The 15,003-nt window shown below is 42.5% G+C and overlaps 1 protein-coding gene across 1 annotated transcript in view; it reads right to left on the minus strand.

The window, feature by feature from the left end:
- The window catches only part of SLC18A2 (solute carrier family 18 member A2), a 29,004-nt gene extending 21,799 nt beyond the window's left edge, over positions 1–7,205 (minus strand). The window contains exons 1-2 of the mRNA XM_008922416.3: positions 7,073–7,205; positions 4,961–5,312 (exon numbers count right to left, since the gene is read on the minus strand). Of these exons, the coding sequence (XP_008920664.2) occupies positions 4,961–5,312; positions 7,073–7,193 (473 nt within the window). The 5' untranslated portion in view covers positions 7,194–7,205. The remainder of the gene's footprint in view (positions 1–4,960; positions 5,313–7,072) is intronic.
- Between the last annotated feature and the right edge of the window lie 7,798 nt (positions 7,206–15,003).

The raw sequence follows: 15,003 nt of genomic DNA on the forward strand, positions 1-15,003 counted from the left end.
GCAAAGTAAAGTAGGGTTGTGTCTGTCAAGGCCATTCCAGGGATATCTAGGATGGGCACTGGGGGGAGAAGTCTGCTTTGCATAAAAAATCAAGCAGTTCATAGATTTGACACAGGGCCTGTGAGATAACAATTAGTTTCTGCTGCAAGTACACTGAATTAAAATTTAGCTATTTTCATGAAGAGAAATTCCATCCAACTTGGCTCCCACATTCACATTTCCATCACTAAATCAGAGACATGAACTGTGAGATCTTCCATAAACATTTGTGAGTTCAACAGAGAGAAGTGCTGTCATACCAGTTCTAACTGATACTCTATCAAAAAGGAGGAGGTGTCCTCTCTTCCTTTAGGCTTCCTACACTTGGGAAGTTTCTGGTCATTGAAGGCAGTAAGGAAACAAGTATTTTGGAAGTCACTTTTACTGCTCAGTGAAAGTGTTCAAGCATTGCTTTTAATTTTTGCAGTCACAGATATTATTCCTCCTTTACCTTGGACAAAGAGGGTCACAGCAAGGTGTGATACATAGGAGAGGGTGATAAGGGCAGAACTGGAGCAGAACTCAGTCCTACTCTTGCTACCCAGCACACCATGATGTTTTATCACATACACCAAGGTCTAATACGTACCTTTTCTTCCACACAGAAATAAATAATTTCAGAACTAGACTCCGTGTGGGCACAGAGTCATTTCAGACAGAGTCTGCATTACCAGTGATCCATCATACAACAGGATGCAAAGATTTACAGGTCAGCACTGGACATGCATCCGTAGTGAGTTAAACAAATTACAATCCTCTGGAAATCTAAAATTGCCCGGAGCTTCACCCACAAAGTGGAGATGCATGATTCTGGTGTGCTTCCCCTGCATGGGATTGCTGAACCTCCAAGAGTCAGGGTTGCCCTTGCTCAGGGGAGAGTCTACCCACATCCAGCTATTTAATTAGTTATGCAGATTGTCCTTTCCTGTGTAATCTTGACAAACCCTGCCTCTTAGCAAACCCTGCCTCCTCCTGAAAGAGCAGCAATAATTAGTTGAAGTTGTGCTTCCACAAATGTCTAATCTGTAGCTGCATTCCCTGATCTGTTCTACAGTATTAGAGAGCACAGACTGGGAGTTTTTGCTGAACAATTACACTATATAACATAAATAACCACAAGAAGAAGAGGCACCACCTGTAACAGCCAACTACTCAGTGATTCTGTCCCTTGGTCTGGGGCCACTCCTGTCCTTGCCATGTGAGACCTATGAATGTGCAGTCTCTCCTTCTCAGCCATGACATGGTAGAGTCCACCCCAGTCCTACATTCTGTTCCCCTGCATGTGTGCAACACAAAGGAATATTACAACCTGTCTTCTCTCTTCTTTTTTCTTGTTACCATGCCCAGGCATGTAATTTTCTTGGGCACTCCTTTCACAGCCCTCTAAGCGATTCTGAAGCAGTCCAGCATGTTTCACTAAAGCTACCTGCAGCTGAAAGTGCTTCTTACAAGTATTACTGACCTCTGAAAAAGTCTGAGTCATTAGTTCAAGGAGGTAAAGGGAAGGCTGCCACTGATGCAGAATGCCCAAATGAACTCCATTTCAGTCCCATGTTAGCCCCAGATTGCAGGACTCTTAGGAAGTGATTTATACCTATTAACAAGATTACCTTATGGTAAAACAACAGGTTGGTGGTTCTGTGCAGCAGTAAAATAAAGGTTACACAGCCTCATACAGGGAGCTTGGTAAGAGAGGAAAAAAAACAGTGAAGTAAATCATAGGATCACAATGGTTTGGGTTGGAAGGGACCTGAAAGACCATCTGGTTCCATCTCCCTGCTGTGGGCAGGGACACCTTCCACTATCCCAGGTTGCTCAGAGCCCCGTCCAGCCTGGCCTTGGAGGCTCCCAGGGATGGGGCAGCCACAGCTTCTCTGGGCAACCTGTGCCAGGGCAGTGAGTTAAATCAGTCACAAAGGGCACAGCAGCCTTTTGCCCACTCTCTCCACTGGACAGGATTAGGCAGAGCCTTCAATCTGCCCCTGCCAGGGCACCCTCCTCACGAGTGTCTTGTGTCAAGCCCTGCACTACATGTACAGTTTCTTGCCAAGTTCACTACAAGGAAAAATGTGATGTACATCTGAGCCACCAAACCTTACCAGCTCTGCCCTGAAACTGTGCCACAGTGGGAAATGTGTTGTTGGCATCCTATGGCAAAGCCATCACCAAATGTTTGCTTTACTGGGACTTTGTTAGGCCAAGGGGAAGTTGTATTGTGTCAGGAATTGGAAACAAGTTCACTGAGCCAGGTGTATTTTGTCTGGTATTCTGTGGGAAGAGCTGGGCTTTAAATGAGAAACATTTTTTTCTGGAACATAATCCTTGAGTGAAACCAATTTCGAAATTTGTTTTTGAAAATCTATACCCTCAGTAATCATAAAAGAAGGGGGAAACAGCCCCCAAAACTTTCCGAAAATATAATAGCCATTATTGGCACACACTGATATGAGTAGAACATCCTGTTGCATGCTGTACAAACTCAAGCACTCAAGACCAGTGCCTAGAAAAAGCCAGTAACTCCATACTCAAACCATGCTTGAACAGCTGTATTTGACTGAAAAATAAAAATCACTCTACACAATGTGCTACCTATTTCAAAAAGAAAATTACTGAGTATCTTAAGAAACTGTGCATGCTGATCATGAACTAAGTAAGCAATTCCCCCTAAGTTGTAATACTTTGTTGAAATTTTGTAGAAGTAATAACGGCAATAACAATTATCACCAAACAGCTGATCAGGGGTGAGGAAGAGTCTTTCTATTGGTAACTCAGATATTTTCTGTTTAATTTATAACACTCATAATTTTTAGCTGATCATACACATTGTTATTAGAAATTGTCAACTTAAGGGGGAGAGGGTATCCAATAACTTCTGCAGTAAATTGATAAATGTGTTACCTGATAGTTCCCACTAAGAAGAAAGGCAGATACCAGTACCAAGATACAAATAGTGCATGAAAGAAAACCAGTGAACCTTAAATCTAATTTAGGGCCACTTTGCCACTAAGACACTCATTTCTGATGTATGAGGGAAGAGGATAACGTGCTCCTTGTTTTTTCTTCTCACACTCACTGGGCACCTGAGCCTGCAGACCTGCCCCTGTGACTGCAGTCACACACCCTGACCCAGGCAAAAACAGGTAGAATGTTTCCAGGGGGAAACCTCAGCTCACAGCACTGAAGTTCACACTCATGTGTTGTTAACTCTGCTCCCAACAGCAAAGGAAGATGCTACAGGAGCATCTCCTGCCTCCTTGCCAAGCCTAAGGATGTGCCAGGTGTGTCCCAGCTTGCTCCAGGGCAGAGGTGCGACCACGTGCCTCTCTCCTGATTTGGCACGTTGTGGAAATGATGATGCTAACAGAGAAGAGTAAATATCAACAGGGCTAAAATTTAGACATTTAGGAAAATCTAGAAGCATACCTAAAGAACTATTATGAAAATATTATTTGATGTTATATTGCTTTACCTGCAGAGGAGCTATTATATCCTCACTAAACAATACAGAAAATCCAGGTAAGTAAACTCTACTTTCCTCCTCAACTTGCAGCAATATTTGTGGAAAAGTAATTTCTCGTGGTGGTGTACTTATATCTGTGTGGGTGATATGTGTTAGAGACAAGGGGAAATGAGAATTCTCATTTAAAGGTTTTGTGTTAAGACCAGTTCCACAGACTGAATACAGGGTTTGACTACATAACACTGTGAATCCAATGATGTTAGACCTCAGCTGGATACTCTTTAATCAGATAGAAATGAAACACTCAGAGTATATATATGTATATAAGGTATAAAACTACTAAGGTAGTTTTGGCTTCAAAATCTGAAATATCTAGCATTAGAGTGTGTTGGTTCTTTTGACTACTGTCACACATGATAGGCATTGACTGCTTAAACTAATGTGTTTTGCAAGGACAAATTTCTGCTGCATATTACTTTCTGAAAGGAATAATTCTTCTCTATAAAAACCTTAAATAAGAAATATGAAAATCAGTGACCCAGCTAAACACAATTTGGAGTTTGTTTCCTGCAGAGATTGATCTCATAGCCTGTTTGGGAGGACTGCAGCTGCTTCTCTGGGGAACAGTTACACAAAATGCTAAAAATAAAATCAAATTCATTATTAACACAAAAATTTTAAATGATATTATAAATACTTTTAATCTTCATGTAAACATCACCAGCACTTGGACTTGGAGAGGGGCTTGTAGGTCGTTGACATTGTTTTTTATACCCTTGATGCTGGCTCAGGTTAATTTTCTGTGAAGTTCCATTTAGACATATTTCATTCAAGACACCTTAAATATGCAAGAATTTAGAGAGGACAGTTTGAAGGCTGGGCTAGATCATGTACTGATGGAAACATCCACTGAGATGAATGTGGCATCAGCAAGGTTTGAAACTTGTTCAATCTTCACTGAAGTCCACACGAGTTTCCCACTGATTCTTACCTCAGACAGCTCCAAATCATCTCACAGCAGATCACACCAAGAGCTGCACATCAGTGACAGCAAGGGAGGGATCTGAGCCCTGCCTACAGCTGCAATATCATCTCTGCCTAATGGAGGTGCCACGGGTCAATTCACAATGATTTATAAATACTACATTGTCTTTTGCCCTGCTGTAACTGTACTGAAGACATTTCACACCACTTCAGCAGAAGTTTCTACAAAACCCAAAGTCTCGGGAGCTGGAGGAGAACTGTGCAACACTGATGGCTGATGTGCAGCTTAACAATTCATTTGGGTTTAAGTGTTTGGAAGTGTTCACCCAATGTATTTCACTAATATATTCCTCCAGATAAAGTGAGAAGGCCAGTAAGCCAGGGCCAAGAGGCTTAGGAATACTTTGTTTGGAATAGCAGTGTGGACTGCAGCAGCAGCAGCAGCCCCTGGCTGGCAGTGCAGCAGCAGTGACATACCTGTTTGTCAGCGGCCCTATGAAGGGGTTGGTCACGAGCTGCACTGTTGCTTTGGAAGCAAACAGGAGCCCAACTCGAACGTTCTCGTTCAGCAGCTCCTTGTCGTCCCGGGGGCAGTCGGAGGGGGAAGGAGTCCCATTGACTGGCGTCTGTTCTGTCTGAGTGGGGTGCAGCTGGCTGGGCTGGGTCTCAGCAGACTCGTTTCCCGTAACCATCGTGGTGTTGTCGTAGTAGGAGAAGATGCTCTGAAAACTGTCCATCGTCGCTGAGAGGGGCTTGGGCTTGGGGGTCTGGATTTCCGTGGCATTTTTCTCATGTTCGATGCTGTAAAGGTAACTGGGAATTATTGGCACTGGAAAAACAAATAGAACATGTCGGCCTCTTACTGTCAGGTTATTTGTAAACGGAATCACCAAATTTTCTTGCTTGCTTTGCCACTGATTAGGAAACACAAGGCTTTTGTGCAGAGCACGTTAATATTTTGAATGGCGAGAAGACAGAACTGAAAGAGAAATTTGCTCATGGGAAAAAACACACCCATAACTAAGAAGTGTAGTTTAAAACAAAAAGTTCTTTTACAGCAGTCTTTATTTTTTGTCAGTTTTCATAAATTTTTTATGCGGACATCATTAAGCAAAGTATAAGAAGTATCAAAACCCATATCTGAAGTCTCTTTGTCATATATGACTGCACAAATCCTTTTATTAGATTACGAAAACATAAATGACAAGGAAAGCACTGGAACTCTTATTAAATCAAAATATAAAAGATATAATAAAACACATTTTTAAAATAAACCATAAAAATATTGAGGAGTAACAGCCATAAGAAGGAAAAATAACACTCCTATATTAAGTAATCAGAACTAATGTGTTGATGTTTGCATATCTCATTTTTTATAACATACAATGAAGAGATCAGTCAGAAGAAACTGTCTTTATATGCTTTATGGTCTTAGCTGTAATTTATTTGGATTAATATGTATCTCAGAAATTAGCATTTCAGAATTTGTAAAAGCAGATATCAGGTTCTTTTATTTTAACACTAGTGACAGAATCACCCCTTCCCATCTTGCGTCTCTTCCTGAAAAAGCTCACCCTCTCAAGTCTGAAAACTATAATGCTTTCTAGGGCTTCTAGCATACATATTACTAAACAAGTAATTAAATATTAAGTTTTTTTAAGGGGAGTATATCCATGTAAAAAAAAATCCAAAATCAACTTGCTAAAAATAGATGTGTTTCCAGCTTTTATCTTTTAAGCTGAAGCCCCCCAAGAAATTCAGGAGTCTGATTCAGAAGCCGACTCTGCAGCATCATCTGAGAGCTGGCTCTGTACAGACCAAGTCACTTCCAAGAGAAGCGTGTGCATCCATATGTGTGTGTGTGTGTGTGTGTGTGTGTGTGCACATCCACGAGCCACCAGTTTCTCTGAACCCTTTTCTTTAAATTCATATAAACATTTGAATATGAGGACTTCTAAAACTACCAGTTAAGACTGTTCAACAGTATTATTTGTGTAGATTCCTGAATCTTGACCCTATGCCACTGAAGCCATTAAAAGTTGCATCTTTGACTTTGATCAAAATTTGGATTATTTTATTAAACTAACTCATAGAAGTTCTTTTCTCAAAACCCAGTCAGATAGTTTTCTTATTAACCTATCATTTTAAGACCAATGTGGGGGAAAGAGGAACTATCTCAAGGAAACAGGCATCTCCAGTGTTATCTAGCCTGTGGTTTCAGCTGCACGACCACAGGAGAAAAAACAGTGATGAGCTAAAAATACTGTTATCTGTCATTCTGTGAAGTATTACTGGTGTTTAGTAGGGGGGGCGAAAAAAAAGTAAAAAAAGTTATGGAGACCTTTTTATACCATTCCTTATCCTGCAATTAACATGGAAATAAAGCCAGGCTTTGATGTCCATGGCGATGTGTTTGCAATGGCCAGAACACAATTTGTGGTTTTTTTAAAAAAATAAATTAAAAAAACAGTGCTTGAAAATGCTGGGTTTGAGAGCATTAATCGGGCATTCAGGGAGTACATCTGCCACTGGAGATTATTTCAGGCATAAACCGGGAGAGGAAAACAAACCCGAGCCCATTCCACCTACCGACCACGGTGAGCAGCATGTTGTCCAGCAGCAGGGCGATGAAGACGATGAGCAGGATGAGTTTGCGGGACTGGCGGCTCTCCCGCAGCCAGCGCAGGAGCCCGAGCTCGCCCCAAGCCATGGTCCGGCTCCGGCTGCGGACACAGGAGGGCTCGGGGCCGGGGGGACACGGGCGGCAGCCCGCTCCCGCAGCGCTCCCGCAGCGCTCCCGCAGCGCTCCCGGCGCTCGCGCCAGCCGGGCAGGAGCGGGGAGCAGGAGGAGGAGGAGGAGGAGGGGAGGGAAGGGGAGGCGAGGAGGCGGCACCTCTGGTCCCCGCCTGAGCCCAGGGAGTGCTGGAAGCGGGGCGAGGCGGGGGGACTCCCCTCCGCTCCCCTCCTCTCCCTTCCCCTCTCTCCTCCGGGCGGGATGCTCCGGACCAGCAGCGGGCTGCGGGTCGGGCTGCGGGGCCAGCCCAGCCCCCTGTGTGCCCACGAGATGTGCCGAAAGAGGTGCGGGGAGGGAGAAGTCGCTGCTGATACACTCCAGCGCCCGTCAGGGTGGCCTGTTGGTGAGCCACATGAAACCGCCACTGACTGATTCTTTCCCTAAAATTAGGAAATCTGCAGAATCATAGAATATGCTGAGTTAGAAAGGACCCATCAGGATCATTGAGTCCATTCTGGCTCTATGCAGGACACCCCAAGCATCACACCGTGTACCTGGAGAGTTGTCCATATGCCTCTTGAACTCTGACAGTCCTAGGGTTGTGACCACTTCCCTGGGGAGCCCATTCCAGTGCCCAGCCACTCTCTGGGAGAAAAATCCAACCTAAGCCTTCCCTGACTCAGCTTCATGGCATTCCTCTGAGTCCTGTCACTGGTCACAAGAGTGAAGAGATGGGTACCTGCCCCTCCACTTCCCCCAATGAGGATGTTAAAGACCACAATGAGGTCTCCCCTCAATTTTTCTTGTCTGCTCTGCATGGCATTCCAAGGGTTTGGCTCAGCCTTATCAATTTCTTCTCAATTTATACTAAAAAAGAGATTGACCACATTGAACTGGCCAAGAAACAAAGGTTTGTGTTCTTGAAAAACTTTGTCTTTTATATCACATAACACACTACTTTCTTTTAATCAGCCAACGCTGACCTTTGTGAACTGTTCCTTGCTGCACTGTCCTCACTGAGCTTCACTCTTGGAAAAGCCCACTGAATGGAAGGGAAGTCTCTTGAGGAGTTCAACAGCCCCAGATCCAAACGTCACCCTGAAGGTAATGACATCATCACTGTGCAAGCAGTTTATTTCTGCAGCTACCTTTGCTTGCTGTGTGTGTTAATCAGTTCAGTGGTGCCCATTTTCAGTGCCCTGTGATTTCACCATTTTCAGTGCCCTGTGATTTCACTACTAATGCAGGTTTCATAGGAAGCAGTGCTCAAACTTACCCCACTGTGCCTATGTGACAGCAGTCATTTCAGGCTGTAAACACCCACTTTGAGAACAAAAGACATTTACACTGGAAATTTGCCAATGTCAGTAACAGTAGAAGATAATTGTTTATGGTCTAAATTGCTGTCTTAAGTCTTAATCCATCTCTGGGTGAAGTTTAACAGGCCTTGGGAATGGGAGTAAATTTTCAGTGCAGTGAGTTATTGGCTATACACAGATGTTTCTAAAAAGTATTAAAGGTGGGAGAGGATGTGCTGACCTGCCCACCATGTATTATTTTCGTATGGAACCTGTTATGCTAGCACATGACAAGTATCACCCAAGGTTATCAATAAGCTATTGATTCTTGAATGATGGCTTATAATTGGTTTAGGGTTTTTTATAACTGGCAGGAGTTGGACACATTCACATTTGAAGTTGAATTTCCAAAACAGGACTTCAGTACTCAGAGGAAATATAAAAGTACAGTCTACTGGACTGAACTGGAGAAATGTTTCATCTTCTGAGCATCAGATTCTGAAGTCCTTAGTCAACAAATTACAGTGTTTGGTTGAGAACTTGCTTGGATGGCAGCAGCAGAAGGGGAGCACCAGCTCTGGTCAGCAGCAGAAGCAGCATTAACATGGGATGTATGTCAGTGGCATGGCAATGGCAATATTCTACCAGGAAAACAGGGGTTTGTGTATTTTGTATTCCCAGCAGTTCACAGAAGAGTTCATCGACAGAGGTGCTGTTGTTTTCGTCACACATCAAAAAGCAGATGTGGAGAGAAATAAGATGCTTTTCCAGCCATTTCTGATGGGGGACATGACTGGAGAAGCAATTTATTTCCATCTCTATGCATCATCAATGTAAGAAGTTGAACCTCCCCTTCCTCCTGTCTCCCCTCTCAGTCCTTTCTTCTGGGGTGTTTCTCCTCATCCATCCATGACACTCACACTGACAGCATCTGGTCACTTCTGGATTTTACATCACTCCTCCTTTCTGCCCTCCTAGTTTCTCTTGCTTTCAGCTAATTGATTGTTTGATAAATAATGCTAAAATATATATGCAAAATCATGCCTGTGCTATTAGCATGAATAAGCAGGAGAGCATTTGAAAACATTTATTTGAATGTAAAGATGCCTATTTATGCATGGATATTATTGCTTGACTAATCTAGCTGATGAAACAGTGGTTCCCTCTAGGAAGTGAGCAGGTCAGGAGCCTGCTAGGTTTGCTACTCTGCAGGTGTACCCTGTATTCTGGCAAATAATGATTCCTTTACCAATATCTATTTATCTTTAATCAGTCATCTTTGTGTCTACTGAAAACCAAGCAGAAAAGGAAGAGGAGCACAGCCAAATAGCTGTTGATGATTTGGTTTTCCTATTGAACTTTTTACTGTTATATAATCTTTAATTCAGATTGGTCAAAAAGGAGGGAAGAAAAGCCATGGGATTTTCTCCAGGTGTTATTTGAACTTTCAACAGAACAGTTGAGCAAAATTTCATGCTATGAAAAATGCTGGGCAGCTTCATCTCTTTTGTTAAGTCTCTACTTTTTATTTGCTTTGTCTATCCTTTAAACTCTACATGTGCTTATTATACCCCTACTTAATAATATTATCGCTTTATTAATTTTAATATAAATTAATAATACACTTATAAAAATAAATTGGAATAAGAAATAAACTCTGAAATTAGTTCCAATAGCATTTATTAGAAATAATAATTTTAGAAATAAAACTTTTGAGGATTTATAAATGCTTTCCTCTGAGTCAAACACCCCTAAGCCATTAGGGCATAGGTTTAAAGGCAGGAAGCATCATAAAGCTGACAATGAGTAAAAGTGTTTCGGTGTGGTAGCTGGTTCTCAGGCTTTGGCAAACTGGGTGGCAGGTTCTCCTGAACCACTTCTGCTGTGCACAGAGCCTGCACAGCCCGGGGAGCTACACAGACAAATAAAATAGCCATGTACATACAGGCAATGACACTGCAGATGAGCACCAGCCTGGAAATTGTCTTGGAGAATAGCACTTATTAGCAGTCAAAATTCTGACCTCAGCTGAAAATTCCTCTGAATCAAGATGTCCTGGATGGCATCATGGGAAGCATCACAATGTCATTCATCAGGAACTGTAGCGATAGGACAAGGGGGAATGGATTCAAACTGAAAGAAAATAGGTTGAAATCAGATATTAGGAGGAAGTTTCTCCCTATGATGGTGGTGACACATTGACAGGGGTTGGCCAGAGAAGCTGTGGCTGCCCCAATCCTGCAAGTGTCCAAGGCCAGGGTGGACAGAGCTCTGAGCAGCCTGGTCAAGTGGAAGGTGTCCCTGCCCTTGACAGGGGCTTTGGAACTGGATGACCTTTAAGATCCCTTCCAACCCAGACCATTCTATGATTCTACAGCAAGCACCAAGGAGAAGTGGCATTTTGCTTGCTTGCCTACAGGTTCCTTAAATGCTGAAATTTAGAAAAAAACATTTCTGGTTCTCACAACCCAGGCTGAGAAATGCACTACTTTGCTGGCTTCTTTGGTAAAAGTAATCCCTTTTAAAGCTGTCATTTCTTAAGATTTATGTTTATTTTTAGTGCTTAGAGTTTAATTTGCAGTAATTCATAATTAACTTAGCTTTCTGTATTAATTAATCATTTGCAGTTATTGCTATTGGGGAAAATTCCTGCTATAAATAATTCTTAGAATTTAAGTTGGAAGACATACCTGGCAGCTTATGTTTTACTAACAACAAGTAATACACTTAGTCAGCTTTTTTACCCTTTGCAGCTCTTTTCAGACTTTTTAATCTGTGCCCGACAGTCATGCTACTAATTACTCGGTGGTAAGACTGTGTGGTAGTTAGTTCCACTGAATAATGTATCTCCCTTCTCCAGGTTTTGAGGGTATGAATTATATTTATCTGCCATATAACCTACAGAAAGTGTATGTGTGAATGTGGATATCTATATCTATATTTATATATATATATATATGGTTGCTCACTATGGCATGTAATATTCAGAGGAGAGACCAAAAAAAAGCAGAAATTCTGATTTTAAGAGAATCACCAATTCATCTGTAATGTTAAACATTTATTTAGCTGAACAACTGTGTGTGTGATAACCAGGTCTGACACTACAAGGGGATAATTTTTAAAGCTGGAAAGGCTTGGGGTGGAGAAAAGGTTTGTGGAAGAAAAGATATTACACAATTCATGTGTCTCTGCTAAAAAGGAGTAAAATATGGCCCCCTTTGCATAGAAAAAAACAGTGTTCATTTTAATGTCAGAATACAGGGCAGACATTTCACCATCCACCCAGAAACTGTGCAGGGGGTTTTACAGATACAGAAAGGCTGTAGCATAAAAGCAGTAGATGAAGATACGAACATAAATAGGTGATGCTTTGTTGTGGTGTTTATGGGAGATCATAGACGTATAAAAATGTCATGGACAAAATCCTAGACTGCAATACATAATAACATGGGCTACCTCTATGCAGTAAATGGTTTAACCCGTTAAAAAGTACAGTTTTTCAAGTTAGGGCACTTATTTTAAAATATGGTTAACACATGGTCTTGATCCAAAATAGCAATGGCAGTCTGAGATGCTTTTCCTTCAGGTTTGCTCTGTACCATTCATGCTGGAAACAAACAAACAAATAAACCCAAGACTGATATGGCTGGGGAACAGTATTGTAAGGGTTTCAGTGAGGGTTTGAAATTTCCTGTGTGTTTCAAAATTAGGAAATTGTATTCTACAATACAACATCCCTCTTCTAAAATTCACTTTTTAAACTATTTTGCTGTTCACAGGAGAAAAAATATTTGATGATCCTGGAGTCGGGGAACTGGTTGAGCAGAAAAACATCACTTACCCTGATCCCTATTGAACCCCCTTCAGAAAACACACAGCCTGAAATACTTAAACTAGCATGTTATAGCATGAAAACAATACTTAGCTACACATGGAAAAATGTTTTCTACATTTGGATGCAGCAGCTAAAGTAATGGCAGAATTAACACCAGCAGTGCTTGATCAGTAGCAGTAGTTTCCTGTTATGCCAGATATATCTTTTAGACTTGCTTGAAAATTTAACCTAAAGAAGGTGAAAACTGATGAAGGAGGAGTCAGATACCAACACTGGCCCTGATTTCTCCTCCTGTCTGTCTGTGCTCTGTTGTTGTTGCCTGTCTGTGTCAGGAGAGGAGGGAAAGGCTGACCCTTCAGACCCACACCCCAGAAATCCTCATTTCCCTGCTGGCTTTTTGCACCCAAAATATTTTTCATTCCTGAGAGCAAACATTAACAAGAGCCACATGATACTGAGGATTTGATGTGTCTGTCCTCATGAGCTGTCCAGGAGAGCCTTGACACTGCAGATGGCCAGGGAAGCTGTTAGCATTTGTGTGCAGGCTTTGTCTGTCTACTCTGGTGTCGCTGACCACGGGCTAGTGATGGAGACATTTAGCTCTGACACATTTCATCTGACAAGGAAAGTGGCTCTGCCAAGCACATTAAAAGCTAGAAAATAACTAGGCTAAATAATGCCTCATTTTATCCATTCTTTCCAAGCTGGTATTCTGTTTGCAATGAACACAACCCTGAGGGCAACCCAGTGTTAGCTCCATGATCAATGGGAAGACATGCTGGCCTCAGTTTTACAAACCTAATTATTTTCTTCAGAAATCTGCCTGAAACTAAAAGACATCTGACAAAAAAACCTTTCCTATCCCTGGAGCTTAGAGGAATTCGGCCATTGCATGTAAATTGTGTTTATATTGACCACTTGCATGTCTTTTGAAATGGGGCTTTGCAAGAAAACACAGCCCCCTCCAGGCACAAAGTGTGAACTCCACATACTAAGAAATATGGTTAGTAATAATAAGTGTGTGTTTGTATTTATACACACACAGGCACATGTAAAGGGGTGTGAGGGTGTGTGTAAGATGCCCCTGTGCATCAGTTACTCAGCTAATGGTGCACAACCCACTCACCCTGGAAGGCAAAGCAGTGGGTGAGTGTGTGGTGGGAAAGGAAGCAAGAGCTTTTCCTTCAGTGGCTGGGCTTCAGAGGCAAATACCTTCCTCCTTTTTCAGGGCAGGTATCAGCCTTCGTTGTAACTAAGAGTGAATGGAAGCTTAAAATTCAATTTGGTTTAAGTAGTTTCTCACCTTTAACATTTGTTGGCTGATTAACAGATTAACTAGCTTTCAGAAACATTGTAGGTGCTTTGCCACAGCAGAGCTCTACACCAAAAAGTGGGTTCAACCCCTTCTTTCTGCTAGCATACAGCACATGGCCTGCATTAGCACTGATTAGTTTTGCAGAACTGGCCAAGGCTGAGTGCACGAGTGCAGGGGCCTCCTGAGCAAAAGAAATGCCAAAAGTGAGGTTGGGCAGGTTTGAAGTGTGACATGCATTCCCCATCAGCTGTGGGGGGCGTGGAAGATGGGAAATGCTCAGGCAGCAACAGTCAAGAAGTCAAAAAGGTTCATGAAGTGGAACTGCAGAGGTGGACACATAAAGCAGGACTGCTGGGAAGGGAAATATTTTTGCCAGGTCTTGAATCAGTTATAGAGAATATCCTGCTTGAAGTCAGCCTAAGGAGCTCTATAAGGCCAGTTTGGATGGGACTTTGAGTGACCTGGTCTAGTGGAAGGTGTCCCTGCTCATGACAGGGGCACTGGAATGAGATGATCTTTATGATCCCTTCCAACACAAGCTATTCCATGAGTCTGTGACTCCATACATCCCTGACATAACTCAAGAGTTAGTGGAGGGGGGTATCTGAAATGTTTGCCTCCAACAGCAGGACACAGCTGATGGCCTGGGCAGATTCTCTGCTTTCTATGAACCTTTGAAATGGCCAAGGGTGAAGAGATGCTTCCATACCTGCCATAGACCTATAAACCTCCTCTGAACACACTAGAAGGAGTGCAAACAAAGAAAGGGAGATGGCTAAAACAAAGGAATAAGCACTTCCAGCTCTGGGTTCATTCCCGTTCAGTTGCTGCCCTGTCCCAATGAACACTGTGTTGCAAGGCCCTGAGAGCTGTATCAGGGGTTCTGCCTTAGTAGGACTCTTAGTTGTTGGAGTTCTCCTGCCTGGGGTTTTCATCCTTGCTTTTTCTCTGGCAGAGAGTTCACTGTAAAATCCTGCAGTGTGACAGAGATGAATTGTTTCAGGGCCTGTTGGCTGACTCAGCCATATCCATGGACCATTATAAAGGGACCTCCAGTCGCCACGTGGTGGATGGGTGTTGCTGGCACCTGATTTCACAGCACATCACAAGGACCTGGTAGTCACGTCAGGGCTACCCCAGCAAGTGGTGGGATGCCTGTGACTCCTTGTGGAGTCATTCCTTGTTCTTCAGCACAGTTTTAGCACTGCTGGTTTCTGCTTGTGTAAAAATGCTAAACCAAGCTCTAACTTTGTCTTTTTAAAGGACAAGTTAAGTGCCAATAAAATAAAACAATGATTCTTTTGCCATGTTAAAGAATTAAAATGTTATCATAGAATT

Source organism: Manacus vitellinus, unplaced genomic scaffold, assembly GCF_001715985.3.
Source record: "Manacus vitellinus isolate BGI_N305 unplaced genomic scaffold, ASM171598v3 scaffold_40_pilon, whole genome shotgun sequence".
NCBI classification, from domain to species: Eukaryota; Metazoa; Chordata; class Aves; order Passeriformes; family Pipridae; genus Manacus; species Manacus vitellinus.